The sequence below is a fragment of the Thunnus albacares genome, chromosome 16 (assembly GCF_914725855.1).
Source record: "Thunnus albacares chromosome 16, fThuAlb1.1, whole genome shotgun sequence".
NCBI classification, from domain to species: Eukaryota; Metazoa; Chordata; class Actinopteri; order Scombriformes; family Scombridae; genus Thunnus; species Thunnus albacares.
Genome location: NC_058121.1, coordinates 5,583,173 through 5,609,227, shown reverse-complemented (window position 1 = coordinate 5,609,227; position 26,055 = coordinate 5,583,173). Strand labels below are relative to the sequence as shown.

At 38.2% G+C, this 26,055-nt stretch overlaps 1 protein-coding gene across 2 annotated transcripts in view; it reads right to left on the bottom strand.

The window, feature by feature from the left end:
* The window catches only part of LOC122999575 (E3 ubiquitin-protein ligase TRIM9), a 55,223-nt gene that overhangs the window by 9,392 nt on the left and 19,776 nt on the right, over positions 1-26,055 (bottom strand). Inside the window, exons 2-8 of one of the 2 annotated variants that reach the window (XM_044376588.1) lie at positions 20,784-20,879; positions 17,750-17,872; positions 8,859-8,969; positions 5,690-5,843; positions 3,103-3,183; positions 965-1,128; positions 491-629 (exon numbers count right to left, since the gene is read on the bottom strand). In XM_044376588.1, coding sequence (XP_044232523.1) covers positions 491-629; positions 965-1,128; positions 3,103-3,183; positions 5,690-5,843; positions 8,859-8,969; positions 17,750-17,872; positions 20,784-20,879 — 868 coding nt within the window. The remainder of the gene's footprint in view (positions 1-490; positions 630-964; positions 1,129-3,102; positions 3,184-5,689; positions 5,844-8,858; positions 8,970-17,749; positions 17,873-20,783; positions 20,880-26,055) is intronic. The other variant, XM_044376589.1, reaches the window with a different exon arrangement.

Genomic DNA, 26,055 nt, shown 5'->3' with positions numbered 1-26,055 from the left:
TTTTTTTCTTTCCTTTTCATCCTTGCCTCTCCTTTTGTTTCTTATTCACTCCTTTCCCTTAGCATTCTTCCTTTCCCTTTCCTTGTCCTTGTCCTCCTTGTCCTTCCTCTTCCCTCCTTTCCTTTTCTTTCTTCAGATTTCCTTTCATCCACTTCCCCTTCTCTCTTCCATGTCTTTATTCTGGAATATAAAGTTACTAAATGCTTCCTCTTCTCTTGCCTTTAAGAAAACCTCCAGTCTCATCTTCTAAGAAACTTCTAAACTCAATGTTACAAAGTGAAAATAATTTGAACTTCAGTAATGTAAAAATGAAACCTGTTTAACGAAAATCATCACAAACAGAACGAGACAATCAAAGGAGTTGAATATAAAACTAGACAGACATTGTCCCTTTGTGTTGAAGCCGCTGAGGGCCAATCTTTCTCTCTCTCTCTCTCTCTCTCTCTCTCTCTCACACACACACACACACACACACACACACACCACCTACCATCAGAGGTCTTGAGCACTACCGTCTTGCTGTACGGCCCAACACCGATGGCATTGTAGGCTTTCACTCTGGCATTATAAGAGCTGTTAAAATGGAGGCCGTCCACCGTACACACTGTCTCCTTCCCCACATAAACTTCCTGGCAACACACACACACACACACACACACTTTAGTAACATCAAGATAAATATAGAGTACAAGTACAAGTACTAAAGTTTTACTGATAACACACATATTACATATTACTACACACACACACACATACAAACTACCATCTGGCTTTTTTCAGAGTTGAGCAGCATATGGATTATTAATAATGAAAAGAGAGCCACAGAAAAGCTTGTATGACATAATTTACTGCATTTTGGATCAGATTACAGTCACATTAGTGTTAAGCCTTGTTCTCTGTTTTACACACGGTATGTATTTTGACTATGTGTGTGTGTGTGTGTGTGTGTGTGTGTCACACCAACCCTGTACTGTCCTCCGTTGCCATCGTCCAGCTCCAGGATGTATCCCTCGATGGGGTTGATTTGGGGCGCAACAACCCTCCAAGCCAGGGTGGCGCTGTTGTTCCTGGTGCAACATTTCTCCAACTGCAGGAGCGGAGCCGCGGGCACAGAGGGTCCAGACTCCACTGTGGGGAGAGATGAATCAATTTGATATTAAGATTTTTTACTGGAGGATGGTCCAATGGGGATACCAGGATGAAGAAGAAATATAGAAAGAGGGAAATATGCAGGGCAGAAGCAAAAAGGAAGACAGACAGGGTGATGTTGTCAGCTGGCTGGATGCCTTTAAACAAACTAAAGGGAGAGAAACAGGAGCTTTAATGTGGATCTAGTGGGAGATAAAAGTAAAAGAGCCTTAAGGTGAATGAGCTCCGGGTTCATTTACAGTACAGGGCAACAGCTGGGAATCAGTGGAGGCTTAAACAAGGCCACGTGAGGACATTATATCCTGGAGCTTTAAAGGTTGATGTGGATACTTTTTAACTGAAGCTTCTGGAAACCATTATTTGAGCACTATCTGACTAATTTGTTGTATTATTACAGTCCAATCAGGTTATGTTCCTGGAAAAACCTCTCAGACAGCGTGTAGACCATCATGAGATACTAACTCTCCACCAAACACCAGGCTGATGATACTTTTTTTTAAATGAGTTAATAGCTTAAAGGCATATTTAGACTGTGCAACAACAATAGTTGTGTAAGTTTATTGCATGTCACACTGTGCCAGATGCCTGTCAGACTGTACTGATATCAATATGAAGCTGTCAGATTGTGCGCTGAAATGTGTGGTGAATCATAGCACTAGGATGTAAATAGAAAAAAGTATATGAAATCAGAGGCATGTCATCAGCTCGGGTCATCCATCTGCGCCACTCTGATGTTTTAAAAATACTGCAAAGTCACACAAACTTTTGTTTCGCCTCCATTGTTTTAGTTTGTGTGTGCCATGGACTGCACTCACGAAATGTCAGCCAGTGTATTCTGTGTCATTTCATGTCTTATTCTGATTAGTTTTTTTGTAGACGTGGGTCATAGCATCAGTTACATTGTAAGAATTTGGTCTTAAATTTCTGACACTGCCAGAATTTTTCCTCAGGCTGTCTTTGGTCACCAAAGCTCCAAACCTGTTGTCGGTGGATGAGTCTCACAGTGAGATCTAGGACCATCGTTTTGGATTGACAACCAAAGATTTTGCCACATTTCTCTCATGATTGTAAATCATCTCAGACAGTCTAAATCACACAGTGACAAGGCCTTTAGGGAGAGCATAACTCCCTGGAGACATGAAAGTCAAGAAAGGCAGGAACCAGCATCATATCAAAGACTTTATCAAAGACAAAATAAAAACCTGTATATCTCACTAACCCTTGTGGTGGTAAAACACGTGCTAACAAATTGCATTCCAAAAGGAGCTGAAACAGACACACAAACCACACAACAGGGTAAAAATAACCACTGAACACAGAAGTGGAGATTTTGTGTAACACAGATCTCAGGGTATTGAAGTCATATCATGTCTTTATATGCTGGCACTTATCTGATCTTTCTAAAACAAGGGAAGTGAAGACACAGGGGGAAGGCAGCAGTCAGGACACAGGGAACCATGTGGAAGAATTTATGACTCAGTATCAATACCAATATTTATATTCATTATTTACAGCATTTATAGCCGAAGTAGTTTTTTGAATCATGGACAACCACTAGACAATGTGGATTATTTGTTGTCAAGTAAAGAAGATTATTTATTCATTTAGATATAGCCTTTATTACTAGTGATTGAGTAGCAAAATTAATATTTACATAAAACTAATTTGAAAAGTCAAAATACTAGATTAAGAAACAGAAAACTACTTCATGCAACTACTTCATTGGTAACTTTGTGTTCCAGTGAAGGCCACACTATTCTGTAGAGGCACTATTCTGAAACCATGCAGAGGAAAGAGACCAGATAGACACCGTGGGACAAAAAGACCAGTGAGTTTCCAACCAGATTGGCCGTGAAGGCTACCAGGACTGAGGGAGGAGGAGGAAGGAGTGACAAAATAAATTCAAGGGAGGAAAACAGAGGTTTACTGTGGAAAGTAATGTCTCTTAAATACCTCCTGGTCTCTCTGTCTCCATCTCAGTCTCACCACTGCCTGCTGCCTGCATTTGTTTCAATAACGGATTCTCCTGCACATCTGGAAATACGACGTTGGTTCGGGAGTTTTAATACAAGCGCACATAGACAGAAGACGGCACATAAAGCAGCTGGTAATGACAGAAAGTCATGCTATGTAATGACCAAACATAATAAATGAAAAGTATTTGTGAAAAGATAAATCTTCATGGTCATTCTTATGCATATAATATGTATATTTCATGATTTTCACCATATATTTATTTGTAGGTGAGGCCATTATAATTCATAACACTTCATAACAGAAACTCCCCAGTCCCCGCTCCGCGCTCCCCACTCCCCACTCTCCACGTTCTTTTGAAAGATGATATAAACATTTTACAAAGTTTTATCAATATAAAATACAGCATCATCAGCATATTAGGAGGTTTTAGGTTAGGTTTTTTTCCAGATATTGAAATAAGATCAGAAAATCCTTCAACTGCATTGGGACTTCAGAGCACAGAGGTGTAGGTGTGGTATGCTTAGTGCTCGTTTTAAGTATGGGATGGCATGGAATGGCAATGGAATGGCATCAATAATGTAAATAAGTTCCTTTATGCAATTAAATGAACATGTATCAGATGCAAAAAACATCCAAAATCTTGTTTTTCACTGCTGGAATAAAATAGTTTTTATCTGTGTTGTATTGTTCCTGAGGTTTCACGTAATGCAGGGAGTAAGTAATTAATTACAGTTAGTGCTTACTTAAAACATCTGATCCAGAGCAGCATATTCGGCTCAGATGGCAAAAGAGAACTTATAAAGATGGAGAATAATTTCAGGCTATTTCTGAACCAAAAACAGCTTCTGCACTGTGCCGTTGCTCAAGATGTCAGAGCTTAAATTCAAAGAAACTGGTGTATCTTTAAACTCTATCGCTTTGTTCTGGCTTATCAGTGAGATGTGAAGGAGGGGAAACGTACAGATGGGTTTCATGTCACTGGCCTTAAAGAACAAAGAGGGACGATCAAAGCCTCTGCTCTGCTTGACTGGAGCTCAAATTAGAGAAAGCCTCATTCAAGTGCAACTCAACCTGGGACATTACCAGCAGATCTGGGTCATATTCTTTATTAACTACCTTGAATTTGTCTCACTTTTGAGGAATCTGCAGTTGCAGTTAAAATGTCTTTATTTCAACAACTTATATGAACTGGCCCCAATACGACACCGTAAGGAATTATAAGCGTATTATAAACCCATTAAGAGTGCTTAATTACTATAATTACACCATAATATGATAATTACTAGTTACACAGCACTATACTGACTGTAATTTTCTCATTATCTGATGATTATATTGCATAAGCTTTTAGCAGCTTTGTAATAATTGTAATGGATTACACTGTAATTTCAATAATAGAAATGAATAAGCATTTATTTAACATTTTAGCCAAGGGGCTGTGTTGAATCTATACCTGCAAAGGAAAGAGCTTCATCTTTACTGCCTCAGTGGAGCAGTATGGAAATAAAATATGCACACTGCTGTTTACATTTTTAATGTACGTTAACAATACATGTGGGTAATCTGTGTGACTGCACTGGAATGAAAATAAAGGAAACTTATTCATGCACACCAACTGGATGCTAATTAGCATCAGCCAATGAATAGCTAACTAGCTGTGTATATTGTTGTGCATCTTGAAGAAAAATGTGTTTGTGTATGTTTGTGCATGTTAAAATGATTTATTTATAGAGCCCATTTAAAGGGGCACTCCACATATTTTGCCCATGAAGTTCAGTTTACTGGTCATAAGCTCTACTACACAGCCTGCGATAACCTTTGAAAAAATAACCCTGATGATGTCAGATTTGGCTTTGAGACTTGGGCATGGAGTTTGAAAGGCATGTGCAATTACCAACCAGGGAGGGTGCAAATGCTGCATTTACGCAATGTTGGCAGAGTGGGAAGATTATTCCAAGATGGCTCCTCCTGATGCTAGTCTTGTAGTCACATAATTTATTCAAAGTTCAAATCAATTGTGTTCATTTAGGATGTTATTTAAATGTGCCAGCAATGGTGGCTTTGCAGCCATTTTGAAAACTGTTCATTGACACTTATGACGACCTGGTTTTCTTGACTTGGTAGTTCATATTAACGGTCATAAATTTATGATATGAACATGGCATAATGACACTTGAGGTGACCTATGGGAAATATAGAATCCCATGTTTTTGGAGTTTGACCAATAGTAGAGACTAAAAGTCAGGATATCTCAGCCTCTGTTGCTTCTTTTTTCCTCTTTTTTTCTTCTTTCTTCTGAGTCTCCATCTTTATGAAAGTGCAATACTACATCTATGTAGTCCTCCTTTAAAACAACAAATGTTGACCACAGTGCTGACACAGAGGGGTTAAAAATACAATGAGATAACGAAAAAAAATTGAGTAGAAATTAGTGTAAGAGGCATATCGCACAGAAAAACATGAAATAATCTTCATTCATTTTCAAATGTAGTTGTAAAATGGGTATTATAATGGGATTTTACAGTATTAATAGAAAGGGAAGTGTGTGTTTTTGTGTGTTTACCTTTGCCCTGGCAGAAATCCAGCTGCAGGATGGTCTGGAGCAGTGAGTCGGTGTTGAGGGTGAGGTCGAACTCAGGGCCAACCTTTGGCTCCAGGGCCCCTTTTACCCACTGGTCCTGAGATGACGTCACCCGCTTGATCAGAGCATCTGAGATCTACACACACACACACACACACACACACACACACACACACACACACACACAAAGGCAAAGATATACACATGTAGAACACTTTAAAGCACATGTGTACACAGCGAGGAAAGATAAGTGCAAGACACACACAGGAAATGAGAGCATTTGCATTTAATATCTACAATCAAATATGCTTGCATGCTCTGATACCCTCCCTGAATACAGAGCAGCTTCTCTGTTCTGGGATCCATTCCATTAGCCTGGCTTCATTATATTGTGTCTGACAAGTGAAATGAGGCACACATTAGTGCAGTTCAAATATTTAAGGATACGAATTAGACCCCTCCTTCAACTGCTGGTAAGAGCTACACTGCCTCGAGAAAAAAGAAAAACCTAAGCGAACACATTACATTAAACTACACTAAATTACACAAAAAAATATGATCTTCTGCCGAGGCAAAGCATGAGCTGCAGACATGGAAATTCATCCTCTAGCATTAAAATGTAGATCTTTTCATTTAGCTTTTTGCCCCCCACTTTAAATAGTTTCAAATTTATAAATGCTCCTGAACTTACATATACCTCTAATATCCACCTATAATTCCTCTAGTTAGCGTTTAGGTGTTGGCAACCATAAAGAACCATATAATCAATACATCATAAAATATTCAGATCAAATGGAAGTGAGAGGATGTGTGTGTGTGCGTGTGTGTGTGTGTGTCCCACAGGAGTGTCTTTGATCTCTATTTCATCTTTCCCTTTCACCTTACTTCATTTCTCTCTTCCTACTGTATCTCTCTCCAGGAAGAGAAATCCTTCATAACCAGAAGCGGAGACACGAGAATTTCATCTCACATCTTTCAGCAGAAAGTTGAGTTGAGTGAAACTAACAGTCATAAATGTAACAACTATAAGGGGTCGTAAAGTTTAAACATGTTCCCTTATGTTTTTGCTTTCTGCAGGAAATATTTCTTTGTCTTTGCCATTTAACCTTTGTGTTTTGTTTACATTGGCTGTTTCACAGACCCTAGTGTTGTATGTGTAAAAATAATAATAATAATGCAAAATCAACATTATTTTCTTTATTTTTTTTCTCTTCTTCTGACCTCATTAAAACCCCAAAGGTAGAAAAGTTATTAAGTGGTAACCCTTCACTTTGCCACAAACTGGGGGGGGGGGGGGTTGTATTACTGTAGAGATTGTAAAGCCCCCTGAGGCAAATTTCTGATAGAGGCTTTAAATTGACTTAAATTGACTCAACTCATGTTTAGGGTCAATTAGACCCCAGAGACGTATGAAAATGCAATTTTGGGAGGGGCAGTGCTGCATAAAAAGTACTGCCAAAACTAATCACAGAAAGTCTTTTGTATTAAATCATGTTTTACAGCTGGGGTCCCTGAGACCCCAAACAGATACAGAATGTGTTATTTTCGGTACCAAAATATGGGACCAGTTCAAAATCAGTTTTGTAAGCAATTCTCAGAATTTTGAGGTCATGTCACAATGCTAAGTGTGTTTTCTGAGCTATTAAATAGAGCCTGGGTCAGAATATAAAGAATAAACCTTCTAAGCAGGTGTACATGTCACATTTGACCTTTCTCAGCTTGACCCTAACATGCCCGGATCAATGACTATTGATCAGCTATCGAACATCTGAGCCTGCTGATAACTCAACTTGTTAGGTCAATTAAAAATAGATCAGCTGCAGTATTACTAAAGCAAATCAGTCTCATCCTGTTATGTGTGAGGAGCATGAGCACATGGCAGGCGTACTGGATATATATCTGCAGTATGTTTTTATATTCTCACATCAGTAGTGAAGTCTTCCTCTTCAGACTGTGCAGTGTTTTTACCTTCAGAGACATCAGAGGCTCCTTGAAAAGCTGATTTATCCCCTTAAGCAGCTCAAAGGAACAAAGTTCCAGACTTCCCTCTTCCTTTCAACTTTCACATTTACCTTTTTGGTTGCAAATACTTCAAAAAAAGATTTGATTCAAGTTGATTTTTTAAATGTGGACCCCATACTGTGTTTGCCTTGTGTATGATCTCAGGAACTTAAGTCATAACTTTGACAGTTTTTAAGGATGCTGGTGTTATTTTATGTTTTCATGAACAGACAAAACTCACAAATGACATGATTCTAACAACAAGTATTGTCTGTATGGCCACAGGCTGATATTGCTTTTATTAGTAAATCATTTTTAGATAATAATGAAGATCTACTTGATAACAGGATAAATTAATTAAATCATTTAGTCTCTACAGGGACGTTGTTCATCATTAAAAAGATACAACAATGCCACCCTTATCCTTTAATACCTTTGTACTTTGCTATTTAAGATATGAGACTGTGCAGCTTTTCATACCTGCGAGCAAAGGAAGAAACTCACACATGAACACCTCTGACCACCTCAGGATTGTTCCTTTATCCAGTTATCAAGACCTACACTAGCAGGAATATGTGCAATGAAGCAGCTCTTAAAGGGTCAGCATGCTTCAAACTTAGTGCGTGTGGGATTGTCGAGCAGCGTCTGAAACTCCCACTTCTCTTCTCTGATGTCAGAATATGTGAGCAGATACAGCTGTGTCCAACTATTTTTTAACTTAGCAAAACCAACAATCCAACAAGCAGGCCAGGTGTTGAGAGGTTCTCTTACACTCTATTTTGTCTAATTCTTCACACAAATACTACTACTACTACTACTAATAATAATAATAATAATAATAATAATAATAATAATAATAATAATAATAATCATCATCATCATCATCATCATCATCATAATAAACTTTATTTATACAGCACTTTTCAAAACAAAGTTACAAAGTGCTTTGCATGGTTAAAATGTTTAAGTACTACAATTTGGCAGTAAAATCAGACAATTAAAATGTCATGAAATAAAATGGACTAAAATACCCCTGTTATAAGGTCAAAATAATAATAACAAAAAAAAAATTAAAGAATTAGGTCATTTTAAGCATACTGAACCCTTTACACTCACACAATCACACAAACACACACTGAGGGTCCGTTACCTGGAGGAAGCCGCTGGGATCGTTCTCCTTGAGGACCTCCAGACAGTACTCCATCATGCCGGTGGTCTGACGTAGCTTCATGGTGCAGTGGGTGATCTGGTCGCGCACCACCTGGCAGACAAACAGACAACAAAATACAGTAGTCGTTATTAAAAGTAGTGGTACAGAGCAGGGCTTCTCTATGGTTTTTTTAAGCCTTTGCTCATTAGACCATGTACTTAAACTTCTAGATAATATGAATTGTTTTTAAATCCTATTTATTTCATCTTAATAAGTCACAACACCTGTCAAACACCTGTTGTGCAAACTTTGTGTTAAGTGTGAATTTCCCTGCTATTCCCTAACTTCATTTCCTAAATGTAACTGCCATTTAGTTTAGTTTACTCGACTTTACTTTACTTTATCTTTTCAGAAATTCCTTGTGTGTCCATGGCAACTGTCAGACAAACAAAACAACAACAAAGGACAGTACAGTTAAAGACAGATATCAAACATTATAGTGCTCCAGAATATCATGCAATATAATACTCCACCACAACATCACCTACACTAAAAATTAACTATTACTACACACAACTTTCATATCACAATAGTTTAACATAACCACACTGGAAGGTATGAAGGATCTCTGAGCACGGGTAGTCCACAAAGGAGGTATCCTGTACCTTCATCCTGATGGTAACAACTCATATTCACCATAGATGAACAAGGTACAGGTGGAAATGGGCTGATATATAAACTATATACTTGCAGGCCACAAAATCAGTTTTAAAAAGGCAGAGAGAAGCCACTGAGTGCAGACAAGAGAAAATTTTAAAGTATGACAAATATATTAATGACATGGAGAATACAAAACAGCTTAGACTGGCTCAGACTGGAGCTTGGCTATTGTTATAAGAGGTAATTAGGAAATGGGGAACAGGTGCGTAGGTGAGTGTGGGGATCAGGTGACTGGAACTGGCAGGAAAAGACTGTGGGCAACTGCTGGTCGGCTGGAGAACGACGGGAACGACAGGTGAGATAAGCACTGCCAGGCAAAATAAGACAATGAAAAAGGTGCAAAATTAAGAACCGGCTGACACCGTGACATCGTAATTTCACAGCTAGAAGACATCTCTAAGAATCCCATAATATTCTTGGCACGCTATCACCAGTATATGATGCAATGGAAAGAGCAGAAGAAAAAAGAGAAAGACTGAGGTGAGTATTTTACAGAAAAATCTGCCTTAACCAGAAAAATTAAATAAACCAGTGTAAACGTTTTTCCACTCTCTAACTGTTTCAGTGTCTCTCTTCCTTTTTACTCACACACACACACACACACACACACACACACACACACACACACACACACATCACATGCTATGTGCTGGCTGAACTCCGAGCAGGAGGAAGTGAGATTTGGACGGGTGTCAGAGCCAGTTGTTCAGGGCTAATTGAAAGTCAGCAAACTGTCACCATCTCATTAGCCTTTTGTTTATGTTTAATAACAGTTGCAATACTGTACACTTCAACTGATCAGTGATCTCTAATTATCTGCTCAAACTACAACTGATACATATATATAATATGTACTGTTCACGTATATGTACAAGACAAATACATCAACTTTGTAGATGTTAAGCAAGAGATTAAACAGAAAAAGTCCTATGATGTTGGTGAATCCGGGACAATTAATTATACCGTTAACTGATGGCCGCCAAATTTCATCAGGAAGTTAATTAGATGGAGTCTTGGTAATTAGTCCCCCTCGTTTATTTTATGGTTAATGAGATCACAGTTCATTATTCACCTGTCAACTGCCGTCTAAACTAAAATATGAAGACCATGAAGAGTCAACTGAAAGAGGATCAAAATAATCCACAATCTGAGCTTTAGATGTAGAGTCTGAGTGTGTGTGTGTTTGTTCATTTTCTTTTTTATTTATTTGGTATTTAGCTTTAATCACTTACACTTACTTGTGCATTTAATAAGTTAAAATCCGTGTCTTTTTGTGTTTCTATGTGACTGAAAACATCAAAGCTAGGTTCAGTTTTTTTAAAAGGATTTAGGTTTAGAAGAAATGAATCAAAGGTCAGTGAAAGGCCAATAAAAGGAAATAATTAAAAGAATCATGTGATGATTGATTTTGATCATGATTTTGTAGCTATGCCATCACACAGCTGGAATTCACCTATACAGCAAAATACACACATAGTATACACACACACACTCAAATAATTTACCAGGAGAAAATGTGCTTTTTCAATTCCACTTGACAAACCCAGCTCTTATCTCCTGTGTAAACAACATGGAGTATGAGGCATGAAGCTTGAGTAAATCTGAGATTTATTTCAATTTCCTTCTGTCCTATCTGTGCTGAGATGTGCCATCAGCTCCCTCCCACACGCTCCTGCGGGCCTGGTTGAAGGGATTTTTCAATATGTTCCACATGCATCTGAAATGAGTTTGAGGGTGCACATATTGGAACATGTTAATGCAAACCAAGATTTGAGTTTTGACATGTATGTGTGAGGCAACGTGACTCACAGCCTCCTCATCGCACTCTGAACCACGTTTCAGTTCAAGGTCTACTACCATTTTGGGCTGAAAATGTCAGTTTTACATTTGTGTGCTACAATGGACAAAGCCACTATCCATGAGTTTATTTATTTAGTGGGGTAGGGAAGTAATAACATCAAAATATTACATTTATCAACCTTTCAAGAAATTTAACTTGATATGTGAAATATTGCTTTAAAACATGCGGTTTAAGATACAATTTATGTCTGACATATTGAGTTATCTGTACATAAATTATTTAATCAAACCTCTCAGTTTACACTTTATAAACAATGGTCAAATTTAAAGGGGATGTGTCATGCACATTTTCAGGTCTATATTTTTTCTGTGGCTTTACTGGAATATCTTTGCATGATTTTAAAGTTCAGAAAACTCCTTATTTAACTTATACTGGCTCTTTATGCAGCCCCTCAGTTCAGCCTCTGTCTGAAACAGGCCGTTTTAGTTTCTGTCTCTTTAAGAACTGAAGCGCAGGCTTTTGACTTGCAGGGAGCATTTTTACACAGGTTCACCTCAAGTTTTGGAACTTTGACCATGTTTAACACAGACATCCGACATCATAACAGTATACAGGTAACAGAAAATCACAAAAAGCATGAAATGTCCCCTTAAAAGATACTGAACAACAGCACAACACTATTAAATTTCATTAAAAGAAAAAAAAAACTGTGTTGGCTTCTGACTTCAATAACCGAGATCAGATGACCCCTAATCTCATTCGAAGAGGGACTCAGACACACTCATCTGTACGAGTTAGGCAGAAGTGAATATTAATCCATCATCAGCGGCTGGATTACAGCTAAGACTATGTGTGTGTGCTCTTGAATGTCTATCTTTTTGAGGACAAAGTTATGAACCCATAGAGTGAGGACTTTTTTGGAAAGTGAGACATTTTGTCCACTCTGCACTTCTTCAAAGGGCTGTTAGTTTTAAATGTAGGGTTTGAATTAGGTTTAGGTACATAGGGACTGGCGTTAAACATGTAGTTGTGATGGTTGGAGCTATTGTTTCACTCTGACTCCCTATTAGCCTGGTAGTTACAGAATTGGGAGCCCATAGAAAAGAGAAAAAAGGGCAGCCCTACCTAATCTAATGCTATGAAAAGGGAGATAATGGATGGGGAGCCCATTATTACAAGTACAAACATTTGAGCCTTGTACTGGTCAATATCTGACTCAGATGTGATCAACTACAAAACTCGAGAACAGACACACAGATGCCTATTATGTTACAGTGATGAATGCTACCATATAAACTGCACAAATAAAAACAGTATCTTGCTATGATTATATAGTATGTGATGGTGCAGAAGGAGGTATACTCTATCATCAATCATCATCAATATTCATCAATAACTGTTTAAAAATAATGTGACACTGTGTCAGAAGTAATTAATCAACATTTAATTAGGGCTGCAACTAAGCATTATTTTCATTATAGATTCATCTGCTGATTATTTTCTCAATTAAACTGTCAGAATGTCATTTTTTTAAATTATTAATCATTCAACTATCAAAATAGTTGCTGATTAATTTTCTGTCGACTAATCGTTGCAACTCTAATTTAATTACCAAATGAGCTCTAAAATTTTAATTTTAACAAAATTTCTAAATCAATGGACATTTTTCAGTTTTCGATTTTTATTGTGTTATTTTAAAACTAAAAATTGCAATACACAATGTCTGCCATTGTACAATTGCACAAAAATTGACAAACTAAGCCCATTCACTCCCAACACAGACAGACACAGTGAATATTTCTGGCTGTTCTTTGAAAGAGGAAACCAAAATATGTTGCTTTTAAAGGATTAAGCTCTAGCTTTGGTAAATTTTAGAAACATCTGCCTTTCTTGATGTAGGCACAGTCTTTAGATTTTTGTTTTTTCCTTTGGTTTTGTGTCTAGTCAGAGCTGTATCTACAAAAGCAGATTAAAAGGCTTGTAAATGCGTCTGACAAAAATGGAAAGGGCAAAGGGTGACTTCATAGTCAGAAAATATAACAATCCACTGAAATAGATCATCCTTTACTGCCTGAGTCTTGCTCATGTGAATGAAAAAGAGTTGTCTTGGCAGTTACACAACTTAAATTGTGCTCTTAGCAGTCCAAAAACAAACACAAGCTGTGTTCAGTCCCATGATGCATTTATGGAAAGGCTGTATTGTTTTTTGTGACTTGTGGCACTAGTGTGAACATTTGTTGGTAAGGTGTAAAGATTAAAATGAAAATTAGAAACAATGAAGGAGCTTTAGCACCTTTGCAAGACTAAAAAGTAAAAATTCTTCTTCTCCTTTCAGATACCTCCAATTAAGAGATTATGTACAAAAACACTTAACACCTACTTGAGACCTTGACTACTTATGACCTTGTAATGGAAAACGAGCTCTTTATCTGGTAATACTCTTGTTATACATGTGTAGTGGACAATTCTCTTGAAAGATGATTGTGCACTCTCATATCTGTTGATGTTCTGTATTCGAATGTGCTTAGGATAAGAGGATGTCAGCCGGACATTTAATCTTGTTGTTTGACGTTTGCTGACAAGTATCAGCAGGATGCTGCGAGAATGCGATGACTGAGGATGCAGCTGGAGAGATTGTAACTGACAGATCACAGAATATTCAGAGCACTGTGTGACAGGCGTGGCTACCACTGTAAGTATGACTGTTTGGCTGCGTTCGAGGCTGTTTGTCTAACACAGACACTGAGTCCGCATGCATACGTGTCTGATTCCAGAATAAACTCTGACAGACAGTCTCTCTCTTTGTGAAATCCACTTTTTTTTTACAGACACTTCCATGACAACCTCCTGCTAACAGACGTAGCTTTAGACTGAAATGGGGAAAAGAAATCTGTGCCACTATTCCTCATGATATATAGGAGCAGGGGCTTCATCACTCTCTGCTAGACACTCTTTAATTCAATTCAAGATACTGCACAGACTCCACTGTACTAGAATAAAATTACACAAAATCTATCCAGATGTTTCTCCCATATGTGACAGATGCTAGTTTGCTGGAGCAACCTTAAGCTGTAGTTTTTTCACGTTCTGAAATTCAATCCTTTTTATCTGGCATTTTTGATATTATCTCTAAAGTTGTCGCCTCTAATCTAGAACCAGATCCTTCAATTATCATCTTCAGCTCATCTGAAAAACAGCAAAAAAAAAGCAACAAAAATTTTAAAAAACCTTACACATTGGAATAAACTGATGTCTCAACCATTAAGATGTGGCTGAATGACTTAAAGGGGACATATATGCTTTTTCTGGTTTCTGTTATTTATATATTGGTATGATGTCAGATATCTACGTTAAACATGGTCAGAGTTCCAAAACCTGAGGTTAACTTATGTAGAAATGCTGCCTGCAAGTCAAGGCCAGGCTGCTCTGAACGCTTCGTTTGTGACGTTTTTTTCTGTCTTGCTGATGAGTTGACATCAGATCGTCATTCACGCCCATAAATAGTCGTCCATTCCATTGCCTTGGTTGCTAAGGTTGTTGCTAAGGTTTCTCCATGTGTTGTTTGTGTCATCCAAGTGTCCATTGTTTTGACCCCTTATTAAGAACCTTACAGCTTAAAATTAAAAAAAAACAACTTTATTTTCCATCTTTAATATTTCACAGTATCACACAAATGTGAAAGAATGTGAATGAGTGAAAATACACAAGTAGTTGTGGTGGGTTAGGGTAACAGAGTGGGATTATCTAGACTCTTTGTTGCCTTTACATCTTTTTTCCCCCTTGTTTCCTTCTCAGTTTATTTTGCTGCTATTACTGTTCAATTTTTTCATTTAGTCAGTTTTATTATGTACTGCTTGCATGTCAAGTAGATACCTGGAAAACACATTCATTGGCTTTATAACTGTTGCTGAGCAACAACTGACTCATCGTTATCTGTATATGAACTTAACAGCTCAGTAAAAAAAAGTTGCACAGTATGATGTCCTGTTTTCCAGAAATTAGTTAAACAAATTTTTATGTATGAATGTATAAATGTGTGAATGTTTCCACCTCAACACTGTAAACACAGAGCAGCTCCTGCCTTTCATTTCGTTTAGCCGTAAGCTGCCTGTAAGAGCTCAGAATAACTGTTATTATTTATTATTATTATTATTATTTATCAATCGACCAATTTCATCAGGAAAAAATCATGAATTTCCAAAATATGAATGTATGTGTAGAATCTAAGAGACACTGAGCAGCATTTAAAGTGATTTCCAATCAACTGTCTTAAACTTTCAACCTACTTTTGTTTACAGAGTTTAAACTGTTATTTCTTATGCAGAGTCCAACAAAGCTGCAATATACAGACCACTGCTCAGTGAATAAAATCCAAGGCAATCATAGTGTGAAGCCATTTCACTGTATTAGCACTAATAGGATTCCAGGAAACTTTGATGATTATCGTGATAATACTGATAATACTGTTTACAGCATGGAAGTTTGATACCAGCACATCCCTAATACAGAGCAACAGTAAATACACACATCCTGTCACCTAAACATCTAGGAGCAGCGTCTACAAGATCTCCGTTATTGTAAACATGTAACACTTCCTTGCTGTATGTGTACTTCTGTCAATTATTTAATTTCTTGAAAATGGCAGTCATCAGCCTTATACAACATACTGAAGCACCTTCAGTTGCTGTAAGTTGGCTCGCGAATTCTCCTTTTGACGCAAAGCCTTCAAGTCGCTGCTCTTTTCTTTTCTTTTATCTCCACATGAATGTGAGCCTGCAGTTAAATCATTAAATCAGTTAGCGATACACAGCATCCAAATTAATATTTATTCATGTAAAAAATGTTGTTTTGCTTATCAGCCATCTACAAGCAGCTATTATTCTCTCGTCCCAGCTTCGTCCCGGCTTCCAGCTCTTTGCCCTCTAGCTAAATCTCAGCCTGCAGATAATGACAACAGCTGTCCTTGGGGCTTCCGTCCAAACAGCCCCCCCCCCCCCCCCCCCCCCCTCACCCCCCTCCCTCCCCTGCCATCAGCCAGACGGTCAGTCGGTCGGTGAGCACGTTGAGACTGGGCAAGAGTCCATGTGATACACTGGGACTTAGGAAACCCCCAACAGCGGATTTACAGAATAGAAACTGAACTGCCAGATAGACAGAAATCATTTGAGTTGAGAAATGAAAAGTGAATCTATAGAGGTATTAAAGGCTCTGAAAATGTATTTTCCTTATCAGTTAATTAGGTCCTACATGCCCACATTACTATGCTAAGAGCGCTACTGGTTCTTTTACATGACAGATATCTGTGTTTGTGTTTAGTCTGTGCTCTTATTTAAAGTCAATGTAGCTGTGATGGAGAAGACTCATGCAGGGATTTCCAGTCTCAAAATCCAGCAGGTAACAAGTACTACAAAGTTCCTGCACCGCGTTGGATCATAAACTCTGACTGTGAAAGGACTAAATAATCAGATCTTCATCAGGCAAAATTCACAAAACCTGATTTTTTTTGGTCCTTTTAACAGTCTAAAACTCAGAAATCAAATCTGCTCAAACCAAATCCACATAGTCTTGATAAAGCTGTTTTTCCTTATTGTAACGATGGTCATTGCTTATTTAGTCACAAATATTGAGAAATACATGAAAAATACTTAAAGTCTCCCTTTACACAAAACTGTGTTTTTCTTCTTGTTCCTTCAGTTGGATGTTTGAGATTCACTGTGCAGAATAATGTATGATGAAGAATGAAGTATTTTTTATATTTATATAAAACAAGTGTGGAGGGGATCTTAAACATTTAAAACCTCGTTTTCAGACGCTTTACAAAATCTACTCAAGCTTTTGCTGATACTGTAGACTGAGATATTTAATAAGAAATGCTTGCATATGAACCTAGAAACTAGAAACAGGTGCTGCAGGTAGTGTTTGGTGGGAGAAGACAGACAGATAGATAAAGGAGAGGCAGACCAGAAAACAGGCAGGGAACCATATTTAAATTCCAATTTGCTATGAATTAAATAACCCCAAATATCCTGCTTGCTTCAGGCAGGAAAGAAAGTTAATGACTTTACTCTTATTCAGAGAAATTAAGTGATAATGAGAGCTTGAAAGGTATTTAAAGTATGAAAAATGTGCCTTTGGATATGTTGAAAGGTCTCCTGCAAAGTATCACTTCACAGGTCACTTCACAGAAAGGTCAGATGTTAAAAGTACTTCAAAAAATCAATGAGTAAATGTCTTCCTAGATCAGATTATGCCTACGATACATTATTCAAAGGCTTTTTCTCCTCTTCTCGTGGATGGTGCTGCTGATTTCTCAGCTTCAAGCCAACTAACAGAACCACAGCTGAATCAGATTTGAATCCAGCAGTCTCACCTTTAGTTTGTACTCCTTCTCCTTGGTGACTTTGGTGAGCAGTTTGGCTTTCTGTCTGGTCAGCGCCTCAATCAGAGAGTCACACTGAGCCACGAGGCAAGCTTCGAACTCCACACCGTTCTCCTGAAGCAGCACAAACACACACACACACAGCAGGGACAAAAAAAACATTATACACTTAAAAAAAAAACAAAGCGAACAAGAATTATAACTACTGTGCTCCTGACACTGTTTTATGTGGCACTTGTGCCAAATAAAGCTACTTTACGGTGTCTAAAATAGATCTGTTGGCGTATTTTTCTTCATTTTAGAAATCCAGTAGCACAGAGCAGCTTTGTGTTTGTTACTGATATGTTAATTTTTCAGCTGGATCTATTTTTGTTTCATCCGCGCAAACATTAGAATACAGTTTTAATTATTTCAACAGACTACAGACCACAACATAGCATACATCCCATTTACCATCTGTTTATACAACTGCCATGTTCAACCAAAAATAGAGATGCACACAAAAAAATCTCTGAAATAATGTTTACACACATATAACTGTTATAGTTGTGGTTATGTGCTGTGATTATATAGAAGGGCTGCAATTATATTCACATCACACAGGGGCAGGCAGGGCTATTAAAATACAGCAGCAATGGAAAAAGAGTAATGCCTGCACACGCAAAGATATATTTGATATATGTTTGATATACTACTATGTTGATGTATCATTTCTGTATTTCCACTCTTTGAGATTAGATACCTTTTTTAATAACGGTTGATTAATTTGAGATGTTTATGACCCTGGGCAGACTGACTGATTAACCCCACCTGCCACCATAGAGCCTGCCAATGTGTGTGTGTATGTGTGTGTGTGTGTATGTGTGTGTGTGTGTGTGTGTGTGTGTGTGTGTGTGTGTGTGTGTGTGTGTGTGTCTAACACGGGTGTAGGATCCACTTTTTATCCATTTTGACCTGGAGAGGATCCACCTTGGATCAAAACATTGTCCTTTTGAATTAAAATTAAAATTGTGGCTTTGGAGTAAGTTTCCATATGTGCTATAATTAACCAACATTCCCTGACACTGACCAGGCTTTTCTTTTGGTCAGAGCATGAATGTAGTGTAGTGTTACTGAACTTTACTTGAAATTACTTCAAAAATAACATGCTGTTTGAAACCAGATTTGCAGCACTGTTATGTTTACACAGAACTACTCTCCTGAGACTGAAAATGTGAACCCTGTTATTAGTCTTTGGTGCAGTTTCTAAACAAACTAACATGCCCAAACTCTTCATGGTGAAGGAACATGTCACCAAATGCAGCGGTGTGACTCACTGATGTGTTTTTAATAGTTTTTGGACAACAATAGAGGTCTACAGCACAGAGGACTAAGATATATCAGGCTTTGGACACACACACAATACTTGTAAGTAGATCAGTTCATTGTTGGTTTGGCTCTGCACATGAGTTTTAAATCACATTTTTTCCACAGGCATCAATAAAGGCTGAAGCTTTGATTTGTGGTCTCAGCTGCATTCAGGGTTATTCTGTCTCCACCTCCGTTTAGCCACAACGCTGCAGCTACTTACAAGCCTCTCTCTGCAACAGCAGAGGGAAACCCCTCTGTGCTGTAGGTCTGCGTGCTGTTGCTGCTTAATGAGAAGGATCCACAGGGGCATTTGATCTGAGCACAGAGCTTACATGATGAGGAGATGAGGTCTTAGATAGTAGTGATTTCCAATCAAGCGTCCTCTGCTGAGTTCAGATCTGTAAGAGGATGAGTACTGGAGATTCTCTCTCTTTATTCCTCACTTTTCTTTCTCTTTATCCGTCCATCTCTCCCCCCGAGACGGTGCAAAGTAGTTCTAGGAGGTTTTTTTTTTTTTAACTTAAATGCAATCCTCTTCATGTATGCAATAAGACTCTTAATGCCTGCTCGTAGCACTGTGGCTGACAAGATATGACAGCATAGACAGTGTGTGTATATGTGTGTGTTTATGTGCGAGTGTCTGCATGACTGGCAGATGCTGCGGGAGAGATCAGCTGCACAGCTATGCTGTCCACAGGGAAAACACACACACACACACACATCCACACACACACTTCACCTCTGGCTGATATGGTTTGTTTCAGTTTTGGTGCCAAACTAAAAGTAAAGTTGGGATTCAGATTTATTTGGAGCGTATTGTCCATTTGATAACGTCAGGGTCTTATTTCATCTAAAAACATCCGTAGTATGGAAATTACATGAAGAATTTTACCTATGGAGGTAACTGATTGGACATGGCTATTGATTGTGGTCTCTATTGATTCTTGCTTAGCCAAACCTCTCTAGCTTCTGGGGAGCTTCAAGAGAAAGTCCAGATACAAAAAAAGGGAACCCTGAGACATAGGAAATGCTGAGGCAGCTGCTTGATTGGCTGTGAGTTGTGAAACGTTTGCCTCTTGAGAGACCATCGCTCTGGATGAAGCGCTCCCTAAATCATTAGGTAATTTGTCATTGCATCCCAAAACGATTGATATGATTATCCATGATTAACTTACTTACACATCCAGCAGTTACAGAGCAACATTATCATTCATTTACAGTCGTGCTTCTGTCAACCTGATGAATATAAGTCCAATATTCACTCTCTTTTATCTCTGTTTTTTGCTCTCTACCAACTCCTGAGGGAAATATCTGGCTCTTTAGCTGCTAAATGCTCCATTATGTTCACCGGTTAGTCTACAGCTAACTGTGTCTGTTTGCTGTTTGGTGCAGAGCAGGTAGTGGTTTTTAGAGCTTTTTCTGCTGATTATGGATGGACCAGTGACATATTTGAAGACATGTTGTAATTTCATTGAGCTGAGTTACAGCAACAACACTTTTCTGCTTCAGTATCTTCAGTCAAAGCCTGTCTCCAGACCCCTGACACCAACACCCACATGACATCTTGTAATCTACAGCTGGAAAGTTGGATAATTATCAAATGGACTAAGAGAAGTATATAAATGTTGTGTTTTATACAGGATTAATTTGACAGGTTTGAGTGTTAGAAGCTTACCTGTATCTGCTGAAGCATGTTCTTAAGTTGAACCAGGAACTCCTTGGCATCTTTAGCTTTGTCAGAGACACCGTTGAGGGCCTGAGAGATCTGGCACTGCAGGAACACAGAAGGAATATATATAACAATTCAGAAATATCCAAAAAGACTTTGACTTACAGGCCACACCAGTCATCTTAATTACTTTGGCGAGTATTATATTTGCTTTTAAACAACATTTTTAGTCCGGTCAAGTTTATACAGAGCAGTATAAGCGTCGAAATCACTCATATGATTGTGTCGCAGAAGCATTTCTGAAAGTCTAAGACATTTTTCAACACTCAGTTAAGAGAAATAATCCATTGAAATCTTGCCACTACTGCCTCCATTTTTCTTGACCCAAGAAGATAGCAATTACATATCCAAAAGAAGAAAAGACAACCACCTTCCAAAAGCAAAAGCTGAAATTACAGACTACAAAAAGCAAGTACTGACATCACTTATAAACAATAATTTACACATCAACACTGACAAAGCTACTGATAAGGTTGAATGGCGAACTGTTCAACCAGTTCAACCACTGAGGGTTTGGGGCTTTCTTTAGATATCTGTTATGTAATCATTTAACCCAACAGACCATTCTCCATGGATGCTCAGATCACGCCTGATCCTAGCCTAGAGCAAAGTCCCTGTTACCCCTTCTCATAGGCTGAGACCCTGTATTGTCTTAATACTAGGGATTGTCTTTAAAATCTAGAAAAGCCATGCTGAGTTTAGACACACTGTCACTTGTTAGTTTTCTCTTCCTGTACAGCACCAACACTTCAATGCTAAAAAAAAAACACAGCGGAACTTAACACACAGACAATCTTAGACATGTGGTCGTCTTAATGCACTGATACAGTTAATGACCTGCATCCATCACAGTGAAGAACTCAAAATCCATTACAACACTGGGAAACGTTTGAACGCAAACAAGATTTATCAGTTTTGACAAGAAAAATATCTTTAAGTGATTACATAATGTAAAAATACAAGTGTTATATTTGACAAAAACATGTCACTTCAGTATGAGTCAGTGGGTTTGGCTTTCAGAGCAGCAAATATTTTGCCAGTAAGCGCTGAGTACTGAGATAAATTGGGTCTAACGGTGTTTGATCCTCACTAAATAGTCTCTATATATTCTCTCCTAAATGAAGCACTCTCCCAATTTTCTATCTAATTTCCATACAATAGCCATTGGGGATGCATATTTATAATGTTTAATATTCTCTGTATCAACAACTGTAGCCTAGTTTCCATCTTCTATCTGCTACTGATTTGATACTTCACGAAATTGAAGTCAGTGAGCACAAATAACCAAAGATTAGTTTAATGACCAACGTTTCATTTGGTTAATTTAATAATCTCATCTTGCTGGTCACAAGTTTGTTTCCAGAAATTAAATGGAAGCAGTGCAGACACTTTGTATTTGGTATTTGCAAAATATTTTTTAGAATATGAAAAAAATGTTTCTATACTGTTAAGTGAATTTGCATCTTGAAAGGTGAGGAGAGAATGACTGGCATATCTTGGTCCTGCAGCTGCTAACACTGATGCCACCAGTTATTGCTGTGCCAACTATAAACATGGGTTAATTTATATGTTTAACCTCTGCAGTCCTGCTCTTCCTCTGCATATCTGAAAGGCCACGCAAACATTAAGCACTCCATATACAGAATAAAAGACATTAAACAAAAATAAAAGATGCAACTTGCGCTTATACCCGCTCAAATCTGCCAGTAATTTGAGTAATGGTCTTCATATTTTAAAACTTATTGTAGATGTTTTTGGCGACATACTGTATTTTTATTTCCTCATGGCAGACATGATGTTTAATTCTGTGTTGCTGTGCTACAGCCACTGCAAAGCCACTGTAAATCTAGATACACCAAGATGTACAAGTATCACAGGGTACCTACAGTGGCACCCTGAATGTAACTTTTGCAACATAATCTAAGTAAGGAGGATGAAAAGTTCTGGTGGCAGATGATTTTAAATCCAAAGTCTTTGCAATATGCTCAGTTTAATTGAACTGATAGCCCTGCCTGAGATTTAAAAGAAAATGATTGCAGTAAAGAACATACATTTAACATATAAGCTGAATATTTTAAACTAAAGTCATATCAGACAGGATAACGTATGGGGAAACTGCATGAACTAAGCCAAAAAAAAAAAAAAATCCAGACACACATTGAAGGCAATGGGGTGGTCCAGATGGTCTTCAGCTTTTGAATACATAACTCAAAGCTTAGGACGAAGGTTTGTATGTCCGTGTGTGTGCATGTGTGTGTGCACGTGTGTGTGTGTGTGTGTGTGTGTGTGTGTGTGTGTGTGTGTGTGCGTGCATGTGTGTGTGCATGTGTGCGTGAGTGCCCATCAGTCACTGGTAAATAAGAAAAGACAGGACAAAGGAAGCACACACTGTTACACACATGCCAAGCTGTGATGAATCTGCTCCACTATCGCCACACCCACATGTCCCACCTGCTCCCCCTCCTCTGAATACACACACACACACACACACACACACACACACACACACACACACACACACACACACACACACACACACAGACAGATCCAGAAGGCAGTTTGAAGGGGGACAAGCGAAAGTGTCGCCTCCTTTTTTGTTATTATAAATCACGAATAACAGCTGTATTTGCTGCATGGAGCAAAGGTCAGACTCATGGCACGATCATCCTGTTGTCTGAAAACTCCAATTCTCTGCATTGTTACATTTGTACATTACATGGACTGTTTATACTGTGAACATTTGCACATTCCCGCTCAATATCTTGTACAATATTTTTTAAACTCTAACAGATATTTCCACAAAGAATATATCTTTACTTTTTTAATTGTAAAATTTCATTTATATTATTTATGATCACCTGACTTCTGTGGAATTTCCCTTCTTCTGTCTTGCTGTTATGCACAACAACACCAAGGCAAATTCCTTGCATGTGCAAGCTTACTTGGCAATAAACCTGTTTCTGATTCTGATTAAAACTTAATAATAAACTGTTTTTGAAAGTTAAAATGTGATACTTAAAAGTATCAGCTCAAGCAATGCAGGATACGTCACATCTGAGAAGCCAACAACAACAAGCTTCTGTCTTCTGTCTACAAGAAAGTGCTGAACATGTAGATACAGAGTAACAGATGAGCAAATATCATTATGTAATCACATAATAATGATTAATGGATGGATGAGTAGCACTCAGCAAATCTAAGAAATCAGCAAATATCATCAAATCTTTTATTGATTAGTGGGACTTGATATAATTTATAGAATCTCATATACAAATAACAATTTTTTTTCTGTTTCCAAGTATACAAATTAGGATATTGAAATTAGGATTCTGTGAATGACAGCAGAGAATTTACATTAAATCATTATCAATAAACCTGAAGTGACTATCAATTAACCATAGTGTTGATCATTATAAAATTCTTTCCTTCATCTCAAGTCCTGTGGTTGTATTTAAATCAAATCTGCCACTGCACACAGTCACTGCACTGTATAGATAATCCTCTCGACAATAACCCCCCCCCCCCCCTCCCATTCCACACAAACACACACTCACACATACTGATCTTATCCCTGTCCATCCCTCTCTTGGTGCACGTGCTGCCCAGAGTCAGGAGGAGGGATGTGTGGAGGTCATGGTTCACAAATCAAGCCAACCCTTCTGTGGAGCTTCTCACTGTTCCTCACCAAGAGGCCATCTGGCCCAGCAAGCTGTCTGGCCTGTGTGTGTCTGTGAGTGTGTGTGTGTGTGTGTGTGTGTGTGTGTGTGTTCATGCCAAGATGCTAACAAGGGGATGAGGGATGTGCCATACGAGGGTTGTCCTAACACATCCCCTCCTCTCTTAATTGTACTTAGTGATTCATTTAACTCTGCCGCTGCTCATCAGGTCAAAGTTCTGAGCAACATCCACCCACCTGCCTGTCTGCTCCTTCATTTACACCTCCTTCATTCACTCACTGATTGTTTTGACCCACTAGTTCCTTTTCAGAGTAGCTGTAAGGCTGGAGTGTGTCCCAGCATGCATTGGGCGGAAGGCACAAAGACACAAAGAAGAGGTCACCACTTAGCTTCCAGGAACAGCATCAGGCTGTGTGGTGGTTTTGGTGCAGTGAACAAAATTACAGGTTATTTTCTTTTTCCTTTATTTAACCAAGGAAAAGTCTCATTGAGATTAAAATATCTGCTCCATGAGAGACTTGGCCAAGCATTTAGCTTTTAGTTACAACATTAAATAATATACAAACAAGCCACACAATGGAAACAAGAGTGCTATTTATTTTTAATCCTTTAAAATTGACTTGAATTCAAAAAGACTAATCAGCTCTGACAATTTCAAGTCCTTCTGTAAATAAATTTAAGTGGAGGAAGCAGAGCGTTTACTGTAAAAGCTTTTTTTGTCCAACTCCACCCTTACTTGAAGACCCAACATCTTAAGAAAATCATGACAGCGAAGGTCATATTATGTCATGTAGTTTTAGTTTTTGGCCCAGAAGGACTTTTTCTTATACACAATTATTACAAAAGAAACAATGAAAATAAGTATGTACATCACACACATTTAGACTCTTTAAAGTCTTGAAGAGCCATGTCAGTCAATTATTTTTGTGCCATTCATGTGTGTGGAGAGTCAGCCGGCTCTGCCAGACAATTACTCTCAAACACATTTTCTTATTGCCCATAATTGCAGAAGACTGAACAACTTTTTTCAGCATATTTGCTCAGTGACCAACTTTCAGTGGCATTCATTGGATGCCAACTTAGATCACAGTATCCAACTTTCTAAATACATCTGTTGCTACCACTCAAACACTCACATTTATACCTCTGGACATTTTAGGGACTCCATTTAACATGGATGTACTATACATGCAAATACTGCTGAACTGCAATATATTCATTCTGACCCTCAATACTGCAGTAGTCTGTGGTAGCTTTCATACCAGACTTGCAAACATGTAACATATTGTTGTGTTGAGTGTTTCATATTCAACATTTGCGTTCTTTCTAGCTGCATCCTGCTTCTGCAATGACAGATTTAACTCCAAGGAGATCTAAATGTGTATATTACAAAAATTCGTTTGGCAGATTCCTTTACAACTGCTGTATTTTGGCATGAGAAACATGATAGGAGTAGACTGTCCTGTAGCCAAAACAGCCATGTGTCTTCACCAAGGCACCAAACTCATTAAGTCTTGTGGTCTAATTAATGAACTCTAAGT